At 43.5% G+C, this 26,394-nt stretch overlaps 2 protein-coding genes across 3 annotated transcripts; both read right to left on the bottom strand.

Annotated features, from left to right (window-relative positions):
* Nucleotides 1-3,919: 3,919 nt before the first annotated feature.
* Nucleotides 3,920-14,818, bottom strand: LOC105932183. Of its 2 annotated transcripts, none has more exons than XM_036143373.1 (3): nucleotides 14,653-14,818; nucleotides 5,033-5,165; nucleotides 3,920-4,741 (listed from the first exon to the last, which is right to left on the bottom strand). In XM_036143373.1, coding segments are annotated over exons 1-3 (429 nt in total). In that variant the 5' UTR covers nucleotides 14,654-14,818; the 3' UTR covers nucleotides 3,920-4,446. The 2 variants fall into 2 exon arrangements, 1 of the variants encoding a protein (XP_035999266.1); XR_004931957.1 differs by lacking the exon at nucleotides 14,653-14,818 and adding an exon at nucleotides 6,234-6,348 and having other exon boundaries at nucleotides 3,925-4,741.
* A 3,977-nt stretch (nucleotides 14,819-18,795) lies between these two features.
* Nucleotides 18,796-26,036, bottom strand: adssl (adenylosuccinate synthase, like). Its single transcript, XM_012871257.3, has 13 exons — nucleotides 25,803-26,036; nucleotides 25,153-25,255; nucleotides 24,330-24,398; nucleotides 24,162-24,212; nucleotides 24,000-24,066; nucleotides 23,793-23,900; nucleotides 21,042-21,123; nucleotides 20,803-20,929; nucleotides 20,557-20,711; nucleotides 20,257-20,381; nucleotides 20,063-20,160; nucleotides 19,546-19,695; nucleotides 18,796-19,437 (listed from the first exon to the last, which is right to left on the bottom strand). Exons 1-13 carry the CDS (start codon nucleotides 26,034-26,036, stop codon nucleotides 19,385-19,387), a joined length of 1,422 nt encoding a protein of 473 aa, XP_012726711.2. The 3' UTR covers nucleotides 18,796-19,384.
* Nucleotides 26,037-26,394: the final 358 nt, after the last annotated feature.

The following is a 26,394-nucleotide window of genomic DNA, read 5'->3' as shown; positions in this document are numbered from 1 at the left end:
GACTAGGGCTATTTCTTTTGACCTCTTGGACCGGAGCGCAACAGTTTAGATTTTTTATTGGCTTTAACTTATTAATATGCAAGTGAAAATGTGGGAACATTGGTGTTTTGAGATTACTACTATGTGTAGCAACTTATCCCGGTTGAAGAAAGTTGCCCCCTGACAGTTCATACGAAAAGTCATCCAACAGATTCTGGCCCACGGCCTATAAGAAAGTAGAGAACATCACCCTAGTTCTAAAGTCCTTACACTGGCTCCCTGTATCTCAGAGAATAGACTTTAAAATACTTCTGTTACTCTATAAATCCCTGAATGGCTTAGCACCTAAATACATCACAGACTTGTTATCAGTGTATAAACCCCCCAGACCACTAAGGTCTTCTGGCTCCAGCCTACTCTGCATACCTAGAACCAGAACTAAACACGGAGAAGCAGCATTTAGTTCCTATGCTCCACTTATCTGGAACAAACTTCAAGAAAACTGTAAAAGTGCTGAAAGCCTGAGTTCTTTTAAATCAAGATTAAAAACACATTTGTTTAGGATTGCCTTCAACTGTTCCAACTGTTTTTAATATTTGCTATTAATTTCTATTTTCCCATGTTTTATTTTGTTTCTACATTTAATTCCAACTTGCTTTTATTTTGTTTTATTTCCCTATATTTTAATCATGTAAAGCACTTTGCTTTGTCTTTGTACTGAAATCTGCTATACAAATAAATTTGCCTTGCCGTGGCCTTGTTTTGAGCAGATAAATAAGATTATCTGCCAATGGAATGAGATGTTTGCACTTAAAATAGGAACAACTCATCTCCATCTTATTTCAAGTGAATATATCTAATTATCTTATTTCAGGGGTAAAATTACTTATTCCATTGGCAGATCATCTTAATTAACTTAATTATTTACCTGCTCAAATCAAGGACAAACATTTCAAGAAACTTTTACTTTTAGTTCCTTTTTTACAGTGTGAGGCTTGTACCTCAGCAAAACTTTTCAGACCTGTTCAATTCAGAATCCTCAGTGATGATAAAATTGCTCGAAGCTGAACTCCAGTGACCTGTTTGGTCTTGGCACACTTCAGCAAGACACATTTTATGTGTGTTAAAGGTGCAAATCCACACGACACACCGCAGGGCTCCTGGTATGTGCTCCCCATGAACCCTCTATCACAAAACATTTCCAGCCGCTATTTAGACACCTCCTGGCCCTGTCTGTGTGTTTGCCTTGGGGGCCAGAGGGGGGCTTGAAGTCAACCCACTGCTGTTATGCCTCCATGCTGCCAAGTAAGCAGTAATGGCTCGATCATTTGAGGCAGAACCCAAGTGATAGACCACTGTGGTTTGGTGCATCATAAACACTTGCCATTTACACGCACAGGACAGGTTGTGTTGAAGTTGTTATACACCTCCAAGAAGTGTCATACGCTGATGTGTTTCCCTTTTTGTTATGCCTGAACTGAATCTGGAGACCCAGTAATTCAGCCGACACAGGACATTAGCATTTAAAGGAGTTTATTAATAATAAACTGGTGTTGCTGGAACAGGAACTGATCAAAGCTCGTACTGGAATCACTAAGGGAAACAGAGCGGGTTTGGTGGCTGAGAACAACTGAGTGATGGTGACAATGCACTGAATGAAAGCCACTAACCTTCTCAGATGCCAGGAGGTTGCACTGGCTCTGATGACTGATCCCAGCGACTCTGCCTGGATGATTTGGATCACTGACTTACTGATCCGAATCACAATGTGGCAAGAAAGGGCAAAGGCTAGCAGGTACGCTGTAGTCAGTTCGGGGGTCATGCACAGGGAGACAGCCCACAGAGCAGAAGTCTCGAGAACGGCTAGGCAAGAGGGGGATCTGGGACCCAGGCAAGAGAATCAGTAACAGGAGGCACACACACCAGGCAGAGGTTTCCAAGCGGTCCAGAAACGGATCAGTGGTCCAGGTTTGGGTCGTTAACCAGAGACAGAAGAATCCAGACAGTGTTAGAGACAGGCAGATTTGGTTGAGAGACAAGGCAGGAGGTTGATGTCCAGAAATGCAGAAGCCAACGGGGGAACCAGATCAAGGCAAGGCAGGCAGGAGAAAACAGGAACGCTGGATGGTCTACTAATGGCTTTCATTAATCTGGCGGTTACCCACTGGGAGAACCAGAAATATATTGTGCTCCTTCCACGTGCAACAACTCCCAGTAATTGGATCTGTCGCAGGTGTTAGCGCTCAGATCTTGATTGCCGGTGCAGCACGGGGAGCAGGGAGTGACGTCATGGTACTGCAAACAACAGTTTTTCAGGCAGGAACAGACAGGAATCATCAAACCTTTAGAATGGGATCTGTCATGTCCAACACTCAATTGACTCATACTCAACATCGAACCTGGTGATGTCCACTTCACACCTCTCTTGTGGTTTTTCAGTGCCGGCTTCATTTTTAAAAGCTCGCATGAGCGTGAATATTACCAGCTTAATTTGTGATTTCTAATCAGGCAGAGGCAGCGGAGAGATCGGCTTGTCTTTGTTTTTTGAAGAGGCTTGAGCAAGATGCCCGTATGGCCTATTCCATCTTCCCCTCCAGCCACTTTATGTGGAACCTTACTAATGTCATGTACTTAGTCTGCTCTTGCTTCACTCGTCTCAGCTTGTTGTGACCTAGGACAACTTGTGAGTCTGCTGAAGCCACAGAGCCTCTTCAGATGCCCCAAAGACTCCACAGCCTTTATTCTGAACATAGCAGCGTAGTGACAGAGCAGATATGTGGGAAAAATCCGGTCAGCTGAAATTAAACTAATGTGGGCCATGTCTTATTGTAGAAGTAACTTAAAATATGAGTAATAAGTTCTACTGGGTTCACACCTGAACCAGGAGCTGTCTCACTATGATTGGTTGTGCGATAACTCACTCTAGACATTGGCAGATTTTAATGCCTAATTTCATATTTTGTCTGTCTCTCTAAAATACGCTACAAACAAACTCTTCACTTCTCTCCTGTCCTTTAACCTTTTTTGTAAATGTCATCCATCGCATCTATAGATAACATGGTGAGCTAAAACAGTCATTTACGAGGTTCCTTCTGAAACGAGGACAGGCATCTTTGGATCACATCCCCATTGCCAAACCGGCGGTGTAAATGCTCCGCTTATGTGTGGATCAACTTTCCGACACATACACGCACACTGCAGCAAAACCGACGTCTCATAGCTGGCCAGATCACACCTGTTATCTAGTAAAGCAGCACAGGCCCGCTGCACTTACCCTGCTACGCAGAACTGAGGGGGTCACTCTATGGATCCATAAAACACTGACACAGTGCAAGACGCACCTGCTCTAAAAAGAAATGTTCCGGTTTGGAGTTTGTTTTCTCCATAATGGTCGTGCAGGTAAAAAAAAAAAAAATCTGCAATAACACAAACAAACAGGTTGTTGAACTGCCTTTTGATTGTTTTTCAGCAGGAGGCCATCACCAACCCACATCTTAAACCGGCGATGTCAACCCACTATACTTTAAGTTATTTAAAAATATCTGATTTTTAGGACATATTTCGTCTACAGTCCTCTTCAGGTGACCACACTGTCCTCGTTTCAAATCCAGGTCTTCTTGCGCGGGCATTTCAAACCTTTAACTAACTTCCCGCTCCCTTTAAAGCTGCACAGTGGATTGGCTGAGTTTAGCCCCCCAGGTTAGATCTGGGGTCTTTCTGCGTGGAGTCTGCATGTTCTCTCTGTGCATGTGTGCATTGTTGTTTGTCCTGTGTATCTCTGTGTTGCCCTGTGATAGCCTGGCGACCTGTCCAGGGTGTAACCCGCCTCTCGCCCATTGACCGCTAGAAATAGGCATCAGATAGGCCCCCTGCAACCCCCCCCCTGCAACCAGAGAAGCGGATGAAGAAAATGGACGACTGGAACTCCTTTTATTTGTTGATTCTATCCTCCTCCTAAATGATACCTTTGTACAATGAGCTTTGTTTTTTTTTTTCTTTATCTCTGCTTGGGTTAAACCAACAACATAATAGTTTTAGGGTGTGCACACTTATGCAGGTTTTTTTGTATATATACTTTCAACGGTGTTCCTGTAAAATACTGCAAATAATTCCAAAATAATTTTACCTGAATGGGTATTTCCCTTGCCTGAGTGCCCCAAATGATTAAAAAAAAAACATGATTTTTTTTTTTAATTAAAAGATAGAATATTTCTGATTCAAAATATTTTCCTTTTTTTTTAAAGAAAGAAAACAACATTTTATACAGAAACTGCTCAAAATCCAATGCCTCCTAAATTTAAGAATGCTGTAAATAACCCTGAAACAAGACTGAGACAGAAGCCTATTTATACAAGCAACATGCAGTTTGGACACACATTTCAATTGTGTCCCAGAATTTGTAGTAGTAGAGGAATTATAAAAATAAAAACACCTCAAGATAAGCGACAAAATAAGGAGCTCCTGCTTTTAAGGGTCCAGCCTTACCTTTACGTAGTCGTTCAGGGTGTACAGGTCAACACAGGAGTTGTTAAACAGGAAAGCCAGGGTCTCCTTCATCAGCAACGCGTGTCCTTCTTCCTCCAAAGGAGCCTCCAGGGTGCGGAACACCAGAGCTCCAAGCACCAGGTAGAGGAGCACCCCAGTGAAGATCACGAGTAGGGTTGAGCAGCGCATGGCCGCACCGCCACTCAGTCCAAACTCAGCCCGCTGCCTCTCTGTGCCGCCCTCAGCTCTGACACGGCCTCGATCCCAGCTGCTGCAGCTGAAACATCAGCAACCACAGAAGCACACAGGTTTTATACTGACCACAGCGTCTGAAAGTGACTCCGACTGCACACACATGCCTGCACAGACAGACGGCTATATTAGCTGCTCCGGGCATTAAATCAACTCAGGCTCTACTGTACTGCTGACACGCAGAAGATCGGAACAACCAAGAAGGTGAAAACTGTCATGTGGCGTGCCTGATGACACCCTGAACAGATGGCATTGTGCGGCCGTCTGCACAACATGCGTGATCCACGTCGGTAACGCACCAGCGGAGGAAACTCACCTATCTGTCCTCTTTATCGGCCCACACCCTCTTCGTCTTTTCCGCTCCTCCTTTGCATCGGCTCTGATGATGGAGTCCCTGGATCCGTAACCATTGGGGAACCCGCCCGCCTCACACTCTAAGGAAGGGGACACTGGACAGGACCACACACAAAGACCCGCTTTAAATGCCACAGAGTTTTACCAAACTACTCTGTTCACCGTCCGAGGCATGAAACTATTAGGAACCTGAAGCCAGGTGGAGCTCTCTGAGGTGAAACTTTACTCAATATCCAGATATTGAGCCGATTTGTCCTCTTCATCCTCAGTAAGTAGAGGAATATTTGATAGGTGGATGCTGATCATTGTTGGCTCAGGTCAAGAAGACACTCTCTTTTATTAAAACCAAAACTGGAGGACGTGACTCTGCACATGTCCGCCTTTGTTGAACTGATTGAGTCAAGGAGCCACGAAGTGTTTCTGATGCCTAATTGTCGAATAAAGTTTGAAAATATCTAACCTGCATCGTTCTATATGCCGGGGCCACAATTTACAAGTTGTTCTACATCAGTGGACTGCATGCTGGGAAGACAAAACGGATCAGCCCGATCGAGTCCCCCCCCAGAAGTTGTGGAGATTGGAGCTCTTTAGTCAGCAGATCTGTTTGGTCTGGGTCCAGACTTGGAGCAATAAACTGCCACATTGTGACAGCCAAATAGACGGGCACTCTAACCAGTTTTACAGCTGCTGGGAAGGCACAAAGGAACTGTCCACTCACAAATATGAGCACACCACGGCCAGATGCCGATGGAATGTGTAAAAAGAATGCATATCTAAACAGAAATGGCAAAACATTACTACATTACACTCCTTTTGTAGTAACATCCTTAGTGACGATGCCAATCCTACTATCACCATTAAACACATTTCTGCAGCACATTTAGAGTCGAAATGTGAACTTTTAGCCAACATGCACCAAACTGGACTCTTTAGCAAGCGATTAATGAGACATTGTCTGGTGAATAAACACCTCGGAAGGCTAAAACACATCGGCAGACACTTGACAGAAGGAAACTGCATTAAGTGCCGACGGGGCTGCTGCAGCAGTGGCAAATGCAACCCTGCACAACGATCCACTTTTATTGCCACTTAGGAGTCCATTTGAATCCATAGGATTCCTCGTGACCGATATGCTGCAGACGCTTTAAGTCGTGTGCGCTTACCTCAGACTGAAGGATCGTCAGGAAGCCAGAGGAGCAGTGACAGCCATGCAGCGCGTCCCGTGAAGTTCAAGCAGCCGCATGCAGACAAGTGTATGTGTGAGCACGAGAGGGAGGGTGCTGGTGCTGAGCGCACCAGAGCGAGAAAAAAAAGGTGCTCAATCAAACGGACTTTACGTACAGCGTGAGAGAGGGAATTAAAGAGAAAGCTCCGATGAAGGTTGGCATTGTAAAGCCAGCCACCAGGTTGGTGGTGGGTGGGTTATTTTCATTTCAGCAAAAAAGATTTGCTGAATGATTTGCTTTATTGCTTAATTCTTTTTTTTATTTTGAGCTACTCTGCTAAAAAAAAAATAAAAAATAAAAAAACACAAGGTGTGACTTGAGTCATACTACAGTACATTGGTCCATCAGTGCTGCATGTATTTATTTATTGGTTTATTGAAATTCTATTTACAGTACCTTGCAAAAGTACCCCCACCCCCCATCCCCACCACCTTAGATTTGTATCTGTTTTGTTACCTTTAAATGTGGAATTTAAATGTTTAATCTAATATAATGTGATGGATCTGCACATAACAGGCCAGGGTGGTGAAGTTAAATGACAAGGAAACATAAAAATAGGTAATATATATATATATATATATATATATATATATATGTGTGTGTGTGTGTGTGTGGCATGTGCGTGTGTGTATCATTTTCTATGAGGCCCCTAAACAGTTAGCTTCAAAAGTCACAGAATTAATGCAATGAAGTCCACCTGTGTGCTACCTGTTCAGTCAGTAAATTCACATCTTTTCTGAATGACTCCAGAGGCTGCAGCCCCACTAAGCTAGAGGCATCACACCACGAAAACCAAAGAGTTCTCCAAACAGGGCAGGGACAAAAAAACTGTTGAGAAGTACATGTCAGGGTGGGGTAACGAAAAAACCTCCAAATCTTTGATCGTTCCCCGGAGCAACATAACATCCATCATCTTCAAATGGCATTGATCAGAGAGGCAGCACAGAGACCAAAGTGGACCCCTGATGGAGTTTCAGAGCTCCTGGAGCCTGGAGGATCTGTCCATAGGGCCACAGTAAGTTGTACACAGAGATGGGCTTCATGGAAGAGTGGCCAGAAAAAAGCCATTACTTAGTGTTAAAAATGAGAAGACATGCTTAAGAAGGCACTTAGGCAACTCCCTAAATGGACAGAGAAGGGTACTCCAGTCAGATGAGCCTGAAATTGAACTTTTCGGTCACAGAGGAAAACGCTGTGTAGTACATACTTAACACATCTCAACACCATCCCCAGAGTGAAACGTGGTGGTGGCAGCATCATTCTGCTGGGATGTTGCTCAGCAGCAGAAACAGGAAAACTGGTCTGAGTCGAGGGAAAGATGGGTGATGCTAAATAGAGGGATATTCATGAGCAAAGCCTGTCAGTCTGGCTGTAATTTGAGACTGGGATGAAGAATCACCCCCCAGCAGGACAATGACCTCTAAAGCTAAAGCAACACTCAGGTGATTTAAGAGCAAACATTTAGATGTGTTGAAATGGCCTAGTCAAAGCCCAAAGCCCTTGAAGATCGCTGTTAATGAGTGAAAACCATCCAACATGAAGGAGCTGGAGCAGTTTAGCTTCAAGGAATGGGCAAAAATCCCAATGGTCAGAAGTGGCGAGCTCTTAGAGACTGATCCAAAACCGTTTGCAGCTGGAATTGCTGCAAAAGATGACTTGACAAAGTACTGATTTTAGAGGGGTGAACAGCTAGTCACGCTGACATTTTCTGTTTTGTTGTCCTCCTATTTGTTGTTTGCTTCACAATAAAGAAAATAACACATCTTTACAGTTGTAGGCATGTTCTGTAAATGAAATGGTGCCAACGGACAAACAATCCATTTTATTTCCTGGTTGTGAAGCAACAAAACAGGTAAAATGCCAAGGGGGGGGAGTGAATACTTTTCCAAGGCACTATAGTTATATAGTTACAAGCCTTAGGTCTTCTGCAAAGTGAGGCCTTGCCAACACACACATGCTTACATTCATGCTATTTTTGGCTCATCTGCATTGAACCTAGAGTTTCATTCATCTATCTTTAATTTCAAACTCCACTTAGATCGTTGGCAATATACCCCACACCAGCAGACACTAGAGACTCACAAACATTGACTTGAAAAATATTCACACCTCTAATGTCTAGCCATGTTATAACACAGCCTCTAATGTGTTTAATTGTCTTTTAATGTGATAGTCCAATACAAAGTTGTGCAGAATTACGCAGCGAAAAGAAAATTACATATAATAATCCAAATGTTTTACTTTTTTGGGAGCGGCAGTTACAGCTGCAAGCCCCCGAGGTACACCACATTGCCAAAAGTATACACTCGTCTGCCTTGACTCGCATGTGGATTCAAGTGACATCCCACTCCTAATCCACTGGGTTCAGTATGACGTTGGTCCACTCTTTGCAGCTACTACACCTTCAACTCTTCTGGGAAGGCTGTCCGAAAGGTTCTGGAGTGTGTTTATGGGAATTTTTGACCATTCTTCCAGAAGCACATGTGTGAGGTCAGACACTGATGTTGGACAAGAAGGCCTGGCTGACAGTATCCACTCTATTTCATCCCAAAGGTGTTCTATTGGTTTGAGGTCAGGATTCCTTGTGCAGGCCAGTCAAGGTCATCCACACCAAACTCCCTCATCCATGTCTTAATGGACCTTGCTTTTTGCACTGGTGCACAGCCATGTTGGAAGAGAAAGGAGTGGTCGCCAAACTGTTCCCACAAAGTTGGGAGCATGGAATCGTTCAAAATCTCTTGATCTGCTCTGAAGGATTCAGATTCTCTTTCACTGGAACTAAGGGGCCAAGCCCAGCTCCTGAAAAACAACCCCACACCAGAACCCTCCCTCCACCAAACGTTACACTTGGCACAATACAGTCAGAACAAATACCGTTCTCCTTGCAACTGTCAAACCCAGAGTCCTCCGTCAGATTGCCAGACGGAGAAGCGCGATTCATCCCTCTAGAGAACACGCCTCTACTCCACTAGAGATCAATGGCGGTGTGATTTAGGCCAGCGGTTTTCAATTCTACTCCTTCAGGACCCACTGTTCTACATGTTTTAGGTGTGTCTCTGCTCCAGCACACCTGAATCAATTAATGGCATTACTTTCCTAGCAGCCATCAAGGGCTGCAGAGTTCTAGTTTATTTAAGACAGGTGTGTGGAGGCAGGGAAAGACCTAAAACATGCAGGACAGTGGGTCCTGAAGAGTGGAAATGAAAACCACTGCTTTAGACCACTGCATCCAATGATTTGCATTGCACTTGGTGATGTAAAGCTTGGATGCAGCTGCTCAGCGGTGCAAACCAATTACCATGAAGCTCTCTACACAGTCTTCTTGAGTTAATCTGAAGGCCACATGAAGACTGGAGGTTTGAAGTAACTGACTGCAGTAAGTTGCAACCTCTGCACACCATACACCTCAGCATCCACTGCCCCCGGTCAGTCAGTTTACTTGGCCTACCACTTTGTGGCCGATTTGCTCATTACACTTCATTACTTCGTTATAGTACCACTGACAGTTCGCTGTGGAATATCTTAGGAGTGAGGACATCTCACAGGTGGCATCCTATCACAGAACCATGCTGGAATTCCCTGACCTCATGAGCTCACAAATGTTTGTAGAAACAGTCTACAACAGTCTAGGTGCTTGATCTTATACACCTGGGGTCACGGATTTGATGGAACGCCTGGTTTTGATTATTTGGATCGGTGAGTGAATACATTTGGACATATAGTTTATGTCTCTGCCGCCTACTGATATCTTGAGGTTTATTTTTCTTTGGATGGTCTTCTTTGCAGAACAGCTCATGTCAGATTTGATGTAAAGTTGTCTGTGACAATCAGTTTTCAAATCTTGCCACGGACAACTAGCTTTAGGTCTTGACGGGGCGGTTCTAGACAGAGCCCAACAGGGTCCAACGCCCCTGTGGAGCTGGTCCTGGGCCCTGTTATGGCCCCTATGCTAAAGACATGATATTAAATACAGTTCTTATGACGACATTCTGACAAAGAAACCATAACTGATATGACCCTTGGACCAATTTCCCTTTTTTTTTTTACCTTTACAGTTTTATTAGAAAAATTGTTTAAAAATGAGGCTTCTTCACTTCGAGTTTAAGCCATTTGGAGATAGGATCACAGTTTTCATCTGCTAGATCAGGGCTCTGCAACATGCAATTCCAGAGCCACAAGTGGCTCTTTGGCTCACCGAATATATTAAACAATAAAATATCACCCTGTTTTGTTGTTTCATTCTTTTGTGCCGTTCATATTTGTTCAGCACTTTGGTCAGCTTTGCTGCTTTTAAGGTGCCTATAAATAAAGTTGGCTTGGCTTGTTCTGTGCCCCCATGAAAAAAAAAACCTGGCTCCATCCTGGCCCCCCTGCTAAGTTTGGTCTAGAACCGCCACTAGGTCTGGACTTTGACTAACTCTGATCAGCTTCCCTATTGAAGAAACACATCTCAACATCATGATTCTGACACCTCAATTGATCATCATGGGTTTACTTATAAAAATATACATTTTTATAGTCTTGTTCTGGAGCCTCTATAGGAGCCCTGTCTTGGTCTTTGCTGCAGAGGCAGCTTCTGCGTCTGTATTGTACAGTACAACTCAACAAAGAAGCAAGCCCTACCTAAGGCAGGTTCATCCAATTAAGAGCTAGAATCAAAGTTTGCATTGGTGAAAAACTGAAGACCCTCTAGTTTTCCTTGAGAATGTGTAGGAGCTGTCTCCTGGGGAGGGAGTACTGTTATGGTCCATAGTTTTTAGAACTGATTAAACTTATTTTAGTTTTTTGCTTGTGTAGTTTTGCTGTAATGTTCTGGATTTTATTTTATTTTTTATGTTTTCTCTAACGGTTCTCAAAGTTTGATCTGCTTTTTATTAGGGCTGGACGATATAGAAAAGAAGCGTATCAATAAAATCATATTGATCGATAAAGGTAATTATCAACAAATATAAAACATGTATTTTAAGGGCAGCCCTGGTCATTTTATGCTGTTGCTTAGCAACCCATTTTTAGAAAAAAACAACAACCCACAAACACGGAATTCAATCTCAACTCTTTATTCATCCAACTTTAATCAAAACTGCAAGTTTTTAAAAAAGAAAAAAAAGAACATGTCCTCTCTGAACTCTTTGAAGGGGCCAAGCTTGATGATAGAGGTTCCTGAGTCCGTGTTTGTGATTGGTTGGGAGGATATAATGATGTAATATTAACCTACATGATAGGCTAGAATGCAAAAAGGAAGGAAAATGTTATTCTATTGAACTTTTTACTGACACTTGTTTCTTTTCAATCACAGATCTATCGATCGATATATATTGTTATTAAATTATCGTCCAGCCCTACTTTTTATCTCCTTAGATTTTAGCTTGTTTCTTCACCGGTGCTGTGAACTATTAGCTTCGACCCAGGTTAAAAGCATCTTTTTCTGCCAGGCTCCAGCATGTCTGCCTGCATTCATAGCCTCCCCTCCACCCCCCAACTTGTGACAGATGGTTCGCATTGTGTATGCTCTGATCAGATGGCGCTACGGTGACTTTAAAAATAAAAACATGAATACGTATGCAGGTGTGTGTGTGTGTGTGTTTGTGTGTGTGTGCCTTACGGGCATCCCAAGCTTCGTGGCTTTAAGATGTGATGTATCAGTTAATATGTTCTACATGATCCCAAGTTGCAACAGAGTAAAAGCAATACAACACACCTTTTAATTCAAAAGCGCAGAAGGAAAACAGAGAACCCTCATTGTATGTACTGTTTAAATAGTTTACGCCAACATGACACTGCTTTTTGGCAAAGTTTTTGTATTTTGTTGAAGATGTGAACATATTTCTTAATTCACACTCCCAGCATTAGTAAAATGAGAATTTAAAGTTTGGTTTATATATTATTAAGACATAACAAGGAATCAAGTGTTGTAGAAAATCAGATGTTAATTAAATAAAACTTGATTATAATCCCAGGGAGTGACTGGGGGGCTTAAAACTGGCTCCGGCTGTTAATATGAAGGCTTTTCACGTGTTTCACTGTCCTCACATAAGGTTTCAAATATGCACCTCAGCTTTCGGTTGTCCTGTGAGACAGTTATGCTTAAACACCCGCCTCTTCTCAGAAATACAATCATTTGGTTTAGAAATGAGCCTTCAGCTCTCAGCATGTTCCCATCACGGGTTTTCTCTGATCCACACAGGGAAACAATTTTACATTTATGCTGAAACATATCCATATAACCCCAACTAAGATTGGGTTAAATGTTTTGTAGCTCTTCTTTTTTTATTTATTTCTTTTTTGGTTTGCTGCTACATTCCTACCAAATGTCACAACATTTTCACTAGTTCTCTATTTCTTGTATGTTCTATCTACATTAAGATATGGTCCGTTTATTGTTGCGATACATCCTGCTGCTACATACACCTGCACTACTCATACGGTCTTACAAGTAACTTTTCTGTACATGTAAATGTCTTTTTCTTTTTCTTTTTTTTGGTTTGCTGCAACATTTATGACAAATTTTGAATATTTCTCTTTTGTCTTCTGTTTTTATTTGGATCCTTGAAATTAAATTTTGGTCAAATATACATTGTGAAGAACACTGGAGATAGGCATCAGCCCCCCCACATGACCCCATGAGGGATAAGCGAGTCAGAAAATGAAGGGATGGATGGACATTATGAATGTGCAGTTGAATAACAACAAAAAGCTTCTTTTGAAAATTTTCAAATTTTGTCTTTGAGAAGGGGTTTTCAGAAACTCAACATTAGCTACTACTGGACTGTGAATATCTATAAAAATGGAAGCAAAAGGAAAAACTCTGGATTGAGTGATTTGTATTTAGCCCCGTTTCTATTTTATCACCACAAATACCTCTCCAGCAGGTTAATGTCGGTCAGTTTGCTTCACTCCTCTTTAGTTCCTCTCATTCCTCCATTTCTTTGTTCTCCTGTGCTACATCCGTTCTCCTTCTCCTCTCTCCTGTCGTTCTCCTGTGGTTCTCAACAGATGCTCCCCAGTTTTTTGCATGCTCTTTCTTGTTTTTATGTTTCAGTATCAGACTCCCATTTTCTTCTCTGCCCTATGGGTCCAGCTCCAGGAAAACCGTGAACCTCGACATTGGGGCCGTGGTTCTTCTTCCAGCAGGACAACAACCCTAAACATGCAGCCAATGCCACAATATTTTAAAGCTTATTTGTGCTTCAGCATGGCCTGCTCAAAGCCTTGCAATAACTCCAATTTAGGATCTGTGGCAGGGATTGGGGGAAAAAAAACTGCTGTTCATGTAAATCTGCCTGAGCTTCGGCAATTTCGGTGTCTCTCAGAGCTGAGTCATAAAATCTAAGACTTGCGGCTGAGATTGCAGTGAAATGTGCTTCTCCAAAGCACTCCTGGCTGAGTCCAAATGCACGTCACATTTTTCAAATATCTGTTCAACATTTTCCAAAAAAAAAAAAAAAAAAAAAAAAAAAAGAAACATCTTTTTTTTTCTTCCAGTTCAAAATTGTGTGCTATTTCTTGCTGGTCCTGTGAGATTAAATTAAATTAGAACACATTAAAGTTTGCGGCTGTCACATTTTGCAAGGCACTGCTTTACGCTTTATTACACATCTATAAATTCTGTATTAATTTTATTGGATGTTCATTCTGTTGATTAATAATCTTTCTCTAACAATCCGGACTTCTCCTTGTAAAAGTGCTGCATCATAAATCGCAACTCGCCGAGGTCGCTGAGTTTAACAAAACAAACAGTCAAAGCCAAGGATCACATCACTGCTGCAACGCCTCGAACGCTGTCCTCCAGAACGGTTTGTCAAATGAGCGTCACGCAAAATCAGCTGAGAGGGACACGTTTTGTTGTTGTTTTTTTTGAAGTCTTTCTCTTTTCCTGCAAATACAGGAGCTTCCTCTTGGGGTCCAGACTTGCTGAGAGGCAGAATTGGATTTATTTTATGCACTCACCAAATAAACTGTTAAATACATTTAAGCTGCTTCAATTCAATCTGCGTGAGAGCTTCTGTCTGTCCGATCTCAGTGAAGCTGAACACTGTCCAACTGCAGTGAAAGAGGTGTCCTGTTGCTCTGACTGCATAAATCGTGATGCAGAAAGCACTTTGATTGAAGGGGTGGGGGAAAGTTAGTTGTTTAACAAAACCCCAGAGAGAAAAAAAAGCTGCTTTTTATTCTGCCAAAAAAAAAAAGGATGAATCACTGCCAAAGTTTTCTGCCTTCCTGGCAGAGCTCTCCCAAGATATAATGATACATAACTAAACCCCAAAGACTTTGTTTTCAGTTCAGTCACACGTTGTGACCTGTACTCTAAAATCCAGCCACACACACAGCAATACAGAGAAATTCAGATCATTCTTACTTCTTGTTGGTCATTGATCACAGGTCCAGATGTTCCTCTAATTAGACGCTTGCTTTTGTTCTCTGCAGGAAGATAAAGAAGCCCACCCAGCAGCAGGATCCAGATCCAATCAAGTATCCGCCAAACCCGGACTGGAGCAAGAATTTCCTCAGACTGATTGACCTGATGATAGATGCACTCATAATTACCGTAGACATAAAAAAAAAATAGTGGTAGTAAAGGAAAGCAGACAGCGGGAGAGCAGGAGTAGAGCTATTATCAGCACTTTATTTTCAATTAAGCCCCCGCGCCTCCACGGTGAGTTCACTTTCTGACAGATTTGATGATGCAGGGACTTTTCTGACTGGTAATTGTGCGGTTAGCAAACGTCTGCAACTTTGGTCATTTGAGAGAAGACAGACTTTTTCACATGACAAAAAAAAACGAAAGACGTATCCAATTAAAACAGAAAATAAATTATTTAACACAATCAAACGTGGGTTGCACTATCTTTCTTCTGTACTATATTTCTGAGTAATGTCATTGCGTACTGTTGATCCAAAATCCAATGAATTATTATTTAAGTATGCTGCAGGAGTTTGCAATAAATGTGTGCAATACTGATTTTAGTTTTAAATCATTCAGTTCCCAGTCAGTGGCGCCCCCGTGATTGAACGTTTCCCCGGGCAAAACCCTCTGGCTGCACAACAATTATACTCAACAATTATGTTCATATTATATTCATATTCAAAATATTCAATAAATTTGAATATTTTTGAAAGGTTTATTTATTTCAATAACTCAATTCACCAAGGGAAACATATTTTAGAGATTAACCCACAGGCTAGTGATGTTTTAAAACTTTTATTTATGTTAAATACAGTTTTCTTTTCCACACCTCCAGCTAATAAAAACACAGCATTTAGGATTAGAATATAGCAATATTAATAAAAATGAGGGCTTAATGAATATGTTTATTACCTGCTTAACATTTATATATATATATATATATATATATATATATATATATATATATATATATATATATATATATATATATATATATATATATATATATATATATAAGCGGTGAAAAAAGCTGTTTGAGTGCACAAATGACAAAAAACCTTTTCTGTTGTTGTTATAGCTGTTTGGTGCTTGTGCTGCCCCTCAAGTGTGCTGTCCAGTATTGGCAGGACATAAAACATGCAACTATTTCCAAAAAAACATACTTGTATATATATTAAAAAAAAAGTCATTGCTGACTAGGTCTAGGTAATATATCAAGATTTCAAAAATAAAAGCTATAAGATGAGACTACATTGTTTATTCTAAGACTATGTTGCATTATAATTAGACTTTTATGTATATATGCAGGTTATCTTTCATCTGCTGCTCATATTGATCTACAGCTGTTGTGTCTGTGAGACATTTGGAATTAAGCTTTGATTCAGAGATGCTTTTTTCATAATTACTTTATGAAAAGGTTAATATCGATGTAGCAGCTTTCAGAAGTGAACTCGTTGTTTAAATATTTTCACACATGATGAACAGGAACCTCTCAATGTGCAAAGACAGGTTGAGAACACTTGCCAAAGCTAACTAATGTACCTTTCATTTGCCGTCATACGGGGTTCTGATTACAAGCTGAAATGACAGAAGCATTTCCTCACTCGCCCCTTTCTACTCATCGTCTAACCAAACAGCTGGACAGCAAACGCAGACCTTTGTAGCTGTATGCATTTAGGCCTCCGAGGTGTTGCGAAGCGAAAGAATATCTGGGAAGACATGTTCTGTTACACCTCTCATCGATCCGCCCAGGAATCTGCTTTACACTTTAATCCGATCCCTCCAGGACTTAGAAAGCTTTTAAACTCTGCGAAGAAGTCCGGATGACTAAGAGAGGTGAATACTGTGGGAAAGAGTGTAAGGTGAGTAAAGGTATGCGGTCATAATCACATTGCGGCATATTCCTTGCGGCCAACAACCGAAGTCAGTGGTCTTTGTGTCAGGATGCATAACCACCTCATTCATTTCAAGGCATTTATATAAAACAGTAAGGTTTTCATGGTTCAACGGAAATCCTGCAATGGGACCAAATGTCACAGCGCACCTTAAAAGCACCAAAACCTTTCACAAGTAAAACCTAATTAGACCTTCAAAGGTCAGATTTATCTCCACCGAAAACCAAAGGAAAACCTCCATCAGAGCACATGGATCCACAAATGCAGTTTTCCTGTAGCAAGGGGCAGACTCCTGCAACCCAAACCATAATACCCCTACCTCCATTTTCAATGGACGTCTGCCTGGGACTCTGATTCGGGTCTCATTTTGGTCTTATTTGTTTACAACACCTTTTTTTAGTCCATTAAAAAAAAAAAAACTAAACAAAAAAAAAAGCACCAACCTGGCCTTCATTTTTGGTCATATCTTTGAGAAAGGCCAATGCTTTCTGCAAACAGCACCGCTTTTCCTCACTTATGGAACAAGAGCAAGTAAACACTACAAATGCCAAAAGCAAATCTAAGAATCTAATTCTGGTGCCGAGAGGAACCTTTAAATGTGGGGAGTGACACGAAGCTACAATGCACACAAATGCCTGTATAATTCGCCCTATGCTCACTGGTCCCGTGTTAACTTTTTAGTTTCTATTTTAAGCAGATGAACAGAGGGGTTATGAAACGTTAATAGTGCTGTATATTTATGGCTAAGCCTTAACAAGCACTGAACAGAGAACCCATAGAATCATTTCCTTGGATCCTATCAAAGTTTAGTGAGTTGAGTTTCGCTAAATTCCTTTTACTGTAGCAGAATTCAGCGAGATTGTTGCTTGTTCTCTTCCTAAATTGCTGCCAATTTCCCAAAAAACTAAGTCAGAACCTCATCAAAACTTGTGAGAAGTCTTTTCTTGGGATCTTACAAACCTAACTAACTTGGGACCATGTTTAAGCTTTTCAGACAACCCACCAAACTATGTAAGGTTGCTTTTGCAAAATCCAACAAAGGTTTTGGAGGACTTGGAACTGTTTTTTTCACCCTTTCTTGCAAGATGCTGTAAAAAAATGTGCAGGTTTCCTTTGCCAACTCTCACATACTTTATCCAGCTTGTGGACTTTTATAACAGGCAGGTGCTGAGGAAGCCTACGTCCGTCATGTCAGGGTCAGACCATCCTCTCTTTAGAGGTTCTCCGGTTCTTCTCTCAGGCCTTCAGTGTAAAGTGCCTGCAGTGAAGACATTATTTTTTGCTTCCCCATTACAGGACAATAAGGGAATTCTTATACCTGCTGCTATTGTTGTGGCTTTTTTTTTAACAAGTCATTGTTGCACCTGTGTTATTGCACCTTTTTGCTGACACTGCTCATATTTGGGCCGTGTAGTTTCACCTGTAGAACAACGTATGTGTTGTTTTATTTGCTGTCTTTGTTGTCCTGGTTGGACAGGCTGGAAAATTAACTTCTCTTTTAGAGATAAACAACTTCCCATTGACCCTGTGAGGAGACAAATCACATGAACAGTTCTCGGAAACAACGATCTAAAGTCCATGAAAAATGAGCAGAAACAGCAGGTGATGGGTTTCTTTTATTGTTTATAGCAAGCTTTGGAATAGTTCTTTACATCAGCCGCATGAGGCTGCCCTCCCAACGTAGGGCTGGACGATATAGAAAAAAAGCATATCGCTAAAACAGAAATCTGACTGATCAATAATTATCAAACAATTAAAAATATATATTTTAAGTGCAGTCCTGGCCATTTTATGATGTTGCTTCAACCTAATTTTTTTTTTTTTTTACCAAAACTGTAAGTCTTCAAGAAAGAAAAAAAAAAAAAACATGCTCCCTGAACTCTGAAGCTTGGTGACAGAGCTCTCCTGAGGCTGCGTTTGTGATTGGCTGTGATTGGTTGGGAGGATGTAATAACTGCAGTATTAACCTACATGAAAGGATACAATGCAAAAGGAAGGAAAACTTCTATTGAACTTTATATTGACCCTTATTTTTCTATTGAATCACTGGTTTATCGATTGATTTTATATATATATATATATATATATATATATATATATATATATATATATATATATATATATATTTATATATTGTTAGTGAATTATTGTCCAGCCCTATCCGAACGTTACCATCCACCACCTGAACATTCACAGAAACTTCAAGATGTGAAAACCACTTTATTGAATCAGACTGCCCAGCGTTGCCTTGTCCTTCAGGACCCTTTTTGTTTTTTTTCATTGTTCATTCACACATCATACAAATACTCTACAAAGCAAACAACTGAGATGCACTGTTGTGTTAAAATGTGTTAAACAGAGAAATGTCTTGACAACGATGATCATACAGGGGATTATCAGCATTTTTCCATCACGTAAGAAATATAATCTCTTTTTATTTGGAAGTCCTTCTCACATGGAGGCTTCTACATCTGTTCATCTGTTCATCATCGTCTCTTAAAATGTAAAAATAGAACTGTGTGGTGAACAGATGTCAGCAATGCTTCTTTAACTACCAAAGGCTAAAACATACTGTGCTTTACTGGACTTGTGCAGGGAATGGTTGCGCCGTTATCATTCAACTTTGGAATTTAACACCCTAAAATATTTACATATCTAGAGGTCAATGTGTCGAATGCATAAATGAGATCTGGAGACTTCCTGTTATCGTGGCACACAAGCAGAAGCTGGAGGGGGGTCTCGCTGGTGCCCGCGAAACGACGACGGATGACGCGAAGCTCGTCCTGGGATCAGAAGAGTTTGATCATGCTTTCTCTAGACTTTCCCACTCCGACCCACTTCACTGAAATGAGAAACAACGGCGTTAAGGACGCGGCTGGCAGGCTGCGCAGAGCGGAGGCCGGCTTGGCTCCGGTTTCTCCATTAACGGAAAAAAGATCTCTTTACAAACCTGGCACTTGCAGGAAGTCCTCGATGAAGCGAATGTAATTCTGTGCCTGTGGAGGCAACTCCTCGAAGCTCCTGGCTGTCTCGGTGCTGCAGCACCAGCCGGGAAACGTCTGGTAATCCACCGACACGCGCGTCAACACGTCCATGTTTGCTGCGGCGGGAAAGACAGGGGGGGACGGAGTGAGGCGTCACCCTCTGGTTTGTAACGGCACAACGTTTCTATTCGTTTCATTTGGAAAGACAAACTGAGTCCAGAGGGAGACGAATGAGTCTTCTAATTTGCTGCATAATAGATTAAGAAAAGACCGGGATGTAGCAGTTTCTGCCGGGGGGAGCTGACCCAAACAGAATCAGAGCCGTGCTCACTTACCAGCACCCAGAGTCTTTAATGACCACATAAAGTGTCCACTAATTTATGAATAAATAAAGACATCTCCACTCCCGGGCTTTCATGAATTGATTATATTCAATTCATAAAAGGGGGGAGGGAAGTCCTTAAAGCAGGAGGAACTACTCACCTGGGAAGCTTGGTAGGGGTTCTCCATCAACCTTGTAAGCCACGCCCACTTTAATCTCTGGCAGTGTGTCCAAGATATCCAGCTTTGTCAAAGCGATCCTGCACAAATAAATCAGCGCTCAATTCATCTCGGGGGTGGGGTGGGGGGGGTTCAACCAAGATGGAGAGAAAATATTCTAAAAAGGCATTCCTTACGCTGAGAAGCCGTTGACCATGTGGGCGTATCTGACCAAGATCAGGTCCAGCCAGCCGCAGCGCCTCCTCCGGCCCGTCGTCACGCCGAACTCTCTCCCTCTGGTCTGCAGCAGATCGCCGACCTCCTGCAGGACAAACCGCACAAATTCAGAAAAACCTTAGAGGAAGACGACTTAGGAAGGACGGACTGGTTATCCAGCGACTGAAACGATTCGTCAGGGAAAAAAACAAAAACATTTGGGCCGCAAAAAAGTTTGTTGAATCTCTGGGATCCACACGGGTACACATATATACACTCACGTCATCCTGCTCTGTTGGAAAAGCACCAACTCCGACCCGGGTGGTGTACGCTTTGACGACGCCGTAGACCCGGCCGACGTAAGACGGAGGCACGCCAAGGCCGGTGCAGACCCCTCCAACGGTGCAGTTGGAGGACGTGACGAAAGGATACGTCCCTAAACACAGACACGTCTATCAGGCTTCGACAGGAGCAACAATACGCCACCTTTCTCCTTGGTGTGCGGCACTGGAGCCGTCGCTGCTCACCGAAGTCGATGTCCAGCAGAGCCGCATTGGCTCCCTCCACCAGGATTTTCTTACTGGGACCAGTGAGCGCTTTGTGCATGAAGTACACACCGTCAGTCACCAGGGGGCGCAGCCTCTCTGCATATTCCTTCGGAAACAACCACAACAGCTGAATCACTCAGACAATTCCTCCAGGCGTCATTTCTAATGAACGCCACTGGTTTGTACCGAATAAAGATAAATCCAAGAGGATGGATCACCTTCAGCTGCTTGAGCTCCCCTGTGATGTCCACGTTGAGGTTTGGATACATGGTTAGGAAGTGATCCGCCAACATTCGGAACCTGCAGAACAGCCACATCTTCAAAGATCAGTTGTGTCTTCATAAAACCTGTTTTTTTTTTTTAACCCAAATATATCTACAACATGAATGAGATGGGGAGACAAGAGGGTTCTTTAGAAAGCTGCTGCCACCTGCTGGCAAAGGAATACAGCTGATGGGTAATAATTCTTCATTCAGCTCTCCAAACTACATCGCTCTATTCAGTCTGAAGAGATATTTTATAAAGTAGGGCTCTTTAAATTTTTTTTTAGAATTGACGCTTTTTGATTCACGTGCCCAGCAAATGTTCCTGGAATAAAAACCTGTTAGCCTGCCTTATCCATTTCAGACGATTGTCCCGCAGGAACACCCAGCTGTGTTCACATTTCTACCGTCTGGCCTGAACTGTTCTCTTCATGACTAAAACAAAATGGATCTAGTGTTCAAGAACAATCCGGGAGCCACAGGGCTCCAGCTGATCATAGGCTGCAAGATCTGGGAACTCAAGAGTCCCCGTCCATAGAGGAGCCAGTTTTACCCCTTAATGGACAGAGGGGGCTATAATAACTTCTTTTTTTTTTCTTTTACTCCAACTGACCAGAATTTGATGCTGCCCTCATTGACAAACCAACTTTATCCTACAACCAGAAGAGAAAGTTTAAATGTATCACAATCAGGGTCCGAAATCAACACTCGCCAGACGGCAAATGCGAGTAAATTTTCTGTTTGCCGAGCAAATTTCAGAGGGCTAGCTGCCACATGGCGAGTAAATGTTTGCACCAAATAAGTCGTGTTTTTCGGTCATCATTTGGGTGGATGCTTCTTTATGTTCCTCTGCTTTCAGCTCGTATGACAACAAACTTGCACGTACACAAACGCTCGCACACTTGATGCGAGAACAGCAACTACGTCATGTCCGTTAGCTAACAGCTAGCGTTTAGCTCAGGCTAACTACGTAGCGGGATTATGTGGAGATGTTTAGCATGGGTCAATCAGACTTAATATTTTCTCCGGTAAAAAAATATGCTAGGCCGGTTGATTCTTCCATCTACCGTCCAGCTTGGCCGGTGAATCAGGAAGTTAATTTCAGACAATGACCACAATACTGGGAAGAATATTTGGCACAACCGTGTTTATCAGTTAGATAAGCACGGTTGTTTGTCGTTTCGTTGCTTTGCTATTTAATATTCAAACTGAGCCGTCAGCTGATTAACATTTTTGCTGCAGCAGAAGGGAGCGCTGAACGCTGCGGCACGGCGCAGCTTGAAGGGGAGCTCAGACCAACAGAACCCGGTCGTTGAGCAACAGAAGCTAACGCTAATAACAGCTAGCGTTAGCTTCTGTTGTCCAGGAGGTCGACTGCTTAACTGTTGCAGACCCAGCAGCTTTGCGGGCCTTCATGTTGGGGTGAATAAAACACGCCGACTCACCAGGCCTATAATAAGGTGGGGGAGACCCTGGTACTTATTGTGATCAACATAGCAGGTACTATATGGCCCTTTTTTCTTCTTCCCTCCCTTTCTCATCTCATTTCTCACTATGTGACCTTTAGCATTTTGGCCGATGTCGTCTGTGTCCGGTGTGAGCTTCTGCTGCCGTGAGACTCAGTCAATCTGGTGAAACCGTACATTTGCATGAAAATGGAAGTTCATTGCACTTAGAATATATAAGCCAACAAATACTAGACTCCAAACAGTCTTTGCTGTATGAAAAGTGGTCCAACTTTCTGAAATGTCATTGGAGGACCTCAAAATGATTTCTGTGGCTCCAACCTGCTTGTAGGCATGTGTACCAACGTTGGGGCACGTCCCCTATGAGATGACAGATAAGTGTCCTGGGGTTTGTCCCTCAGACCCTGACCAGGGCATCACTGAACTCCTGGACAGTCTGAGGTAAAACCTGGTGGTGTAAGATGGACCTAACCATGACGTCTCAGAGATGTTCTAGAGGACTGAGGTCAGGGGAACAGAGAGACCAATCAATGGTACCAATTCCTTCATCCTCCAGGAACTGCCGACATCTGCTCCATGAGGCCAGGAACCATCATGCACCAGGAGGAACCCAGGACCACCAGTGTCTAAGGACTTTATACCTGTCAGGGTGCCGTCGTTTATCCTGTACAGGTCTGTGCGTCCCTCCATGGAGACGCTGACCACCACCAAAGAAACCATGCTGAACGGTGTTGCAGGCAGCAGAACGTTCTCCACGGCTTCTCCAGACCTTTCCAGGTCTGTCACATGAGCTCAGAGTGACCCTGACCTCATCTGGGTAGAGAACAGGGAACCAGTGCCAAGCTGCCACTTCCAGTGTTATGTATGAATACCAGTCGGCCTTCATGGTGCTGGGCAGGGAGCACAGGAACTAGAGGACGTTGGCCCATCAGGCCACCCTCATCAAGTCTGGTTCTAGTGGTTTGCTCAGAGATATTCACACCAGCGACCCGCTGCAGATCACCTTAGGGCTCTGGCAGAACTCCTCCTGTTCCTCCTTCCACAGAGGAGCAGCTACCGCTTCTGCTGATGGGTTAAGGACCTCCAAGGTTCCTGTCCATCTCTCCTAGATTAACTGCCTGTCTCCAGGAATCTCCTCCATGCTCCTGAGTCTGTGCTGGGGGACACAGCAAACCTGGCAACCATGTGCCGTCCGGGTGGAACCACACCGGCAGGACAAGCCACACACACCGTTACTCACTTCTCTTCAAAAACCTTGAAGTCTGAGACGAGGTCACACACTCGCAGGCCGTTGCGAGCTGCCTTGGATGAGTAGGCAGGTCCGATACCTTTCTTAGTGGTCCCCAAACTGAAGAACCAAAAAAAAAAGCACAATTTGTCACATCAAAACTGACGATCTTAAACACTTCAGCAGCAGACGAGCCCAGTCCCACACTAAAAGACACACTTTTTGCCTTCTTGCTGCTGCCGCTGCTGCTCCTGGATTCCATCCACAGCTTGGTGGAAGTTGAACACTAGAGGTGGAGAGAGTGAACAGAGAGTAAGATCGTCTCTCGATCAAAAAAAAAAAAAAGACCTGAAAGGGAAAGAGAGAACAATGCAAACCAACCAATGTGGGCCCGATCGGAAATCTTCAACCTCTCCTCCCATCCCTGAAGTCCTGCATGACATGGAAGAAAAAAAAAACTTCACTTGTTGTCTCAGCTGTTTTGTTTTTTTTGTTTTTTTTAACCAAAATCTCTCTGGTCTGACTGGAAAGACGAGAGGCGTTTCTAACCTTTGCCCTTCCGCAGATTCTTTTCAGCCTCTTCGAACAGACCGGGCAGGTGGATCACCACTCCGTTGCCTGTTCGAAAAAAAAAAAAAAAAATTACTTTATGCATCTTAAAGTCCTACAGAGTATATATTTCTTGCATTTATGAGGCTAGGGGACTGAAAAACAAAAAAAATACATCTAACAAAAAGGTAGAATGTGCAAAAACGGAGCAAAAGATTAACGAGATAACGACGATAATACAGCCATGTCTCAAATATAAGACTTCACAGACACAACAAAGACCGAAAGAGGCGTTCAGGACTCCCCCAGCGCCTCGAGAAAGTATTCACACTGCCTGGACACTGCCGTCCAGCTAGAATGGCCGACCAGACAACAAGCAGAGCATGGATCAGAGACGCAGCCCAGGAGCTCTGGGGGAGCTCCAGAGATCCGCCGCTCAGGTGGGAGAGCCTGTAAACAACGCAACGGTTGAAATCCCCTTTGCAGTTTGTCAAAAGCCGACAGGGGAGCTCAGCAAACGCGTGGGAGAAGCTGCTCCGGTCAGAGAAGAAACCGTCCGACCTGGCTTAATAAAAGCTCATGGGGGTGTGAATGCATTTGCAGGGCACAGTACGGCAAGTTAAACGAGATTGACGCGTCTCTGCGCAGCTTTCTGCTCAGCTATTCTGACCGAGAGCCGTTCTTTGCGTTCGGTGTCCCCCGTTCACTCCATCGTTTTCTGGAGTGAATGGGGGACGAGAGATGACGAGAGATAAGGATGCTACGCCTTGGCGCTGCCACCACGCCGCCATGTTCTGCCCTGGTGGCGTGAACGGAGACATACCGATGAATGAGATGGCCTTCTTGTTGAGCACGCCGCTGGGCAGCAGGTGGAAGTCATACTCCACCGAGTCCACGACCACAGTGTGACCGGCATTGTTTCCTCCCTGCAAAAACACAGCAACACAAAACAGGCCGTCAGACAACACCTCGGGTTGGCAGCCGACCACAGATCAGGCGGTGGAATCTTCTGACTAAGCCTCTTAAGGCTGCGTGCTGCCGCCGCCGGTGGACAGAGGGGGGACATTTCGTTGGACCAAACGTCCCAGAGCGGATGCTGGGAAGTGCTGCCGGGACAGCTGCTTTCTGCAAGGTCGACGCCTCACATAACGGACGTGCTTCTCGGTGTGCGGAGGTCACGCGCTGCGCTCTCTGTTCGCGTCCCCGCTCGTGACTGCAGGACACTAACGTAGGGGACAAGCAATGGACTTGCTAGCATGTATCAACCTCTCTGCCACATCCGGGCAGGATGATGACGTCAGAGCGGCGGGTCATGAATAAGTAACATCAGCAAAAAAAAAAAAAAAAAAACAGTCCGACTTCCACTCACCAGTCGTTAATATTACCGTTAGTTCAAATATGGAAATGGGGGAAAACACATAAATGACGTAACGAATATATTCCGACGTTAACACGGGAAGTGTAGTTCGGTACCTGGCACCTGCATACAATATCCGCATCCATTGCGAGCAAGTCCACAACTTTCCCCTTGCCCTCGTCGCCCCACTGGGCTCCGAGCACCACGGTCACTTTGTTCTGGGGCTCCCTCGGGGTGCGGAGCGACACTTCCGGCGGCACGTTCTCCCTCGGCCGCTTAAGCACCGGCTCTCCGTTCAGGGAAGCAGCCTCCTGTCCGTTGCCGTTCGCCATGCTGCTGTCGGATGCCATGCTGTCCTCTCCTTGTTTTACCGCGTTCTTCTCTCCTCTCCGCGGGAAGTCCTCCTGTCTCTTCCCCCACCGCTAGGCGGCAGTGTTTCCTTGTTCTGGGAGAACTATACCTGTAATTATCGACAGTTATCGCTATATTTATGTCGACACCTCGATTAATTGGCTGTAGAATAACTCTGGCAGCATATAGAAAATATTTGTAATTTTGTGGGGGGTTAATTTTCCATCTTATTAAAATGTTGCCAGCAGGCCAGGAAGAGGTATGTGTGACGTTACGCACGATGCAGTCTGCACGACTTCCGGTTTCGACCAACAAGGAACTTCTGGTTGTTTTGCTTTTCGAGTGGAAAATGCGACG

The sequence above is a fragment of the Fundulus heteroclitus genome, chromosome 11 (assembly GCF_011125445.2).
Source record: "Fundulus heteroclitus isolate FHET01 chromosome 11, MU-UCD_Fhet_4.1, whole genome shotgun sequence".
Lineage (NCBI taxonomy): Eukaryota > Metazoa > Chordata > Actinopteri > Cyprinodontiformes > Fundulidae > Fundulus > Fundulus heteroclitus.
This window is presented reverse-complemented; position numbering and strand designations above follow the sequence as displayed.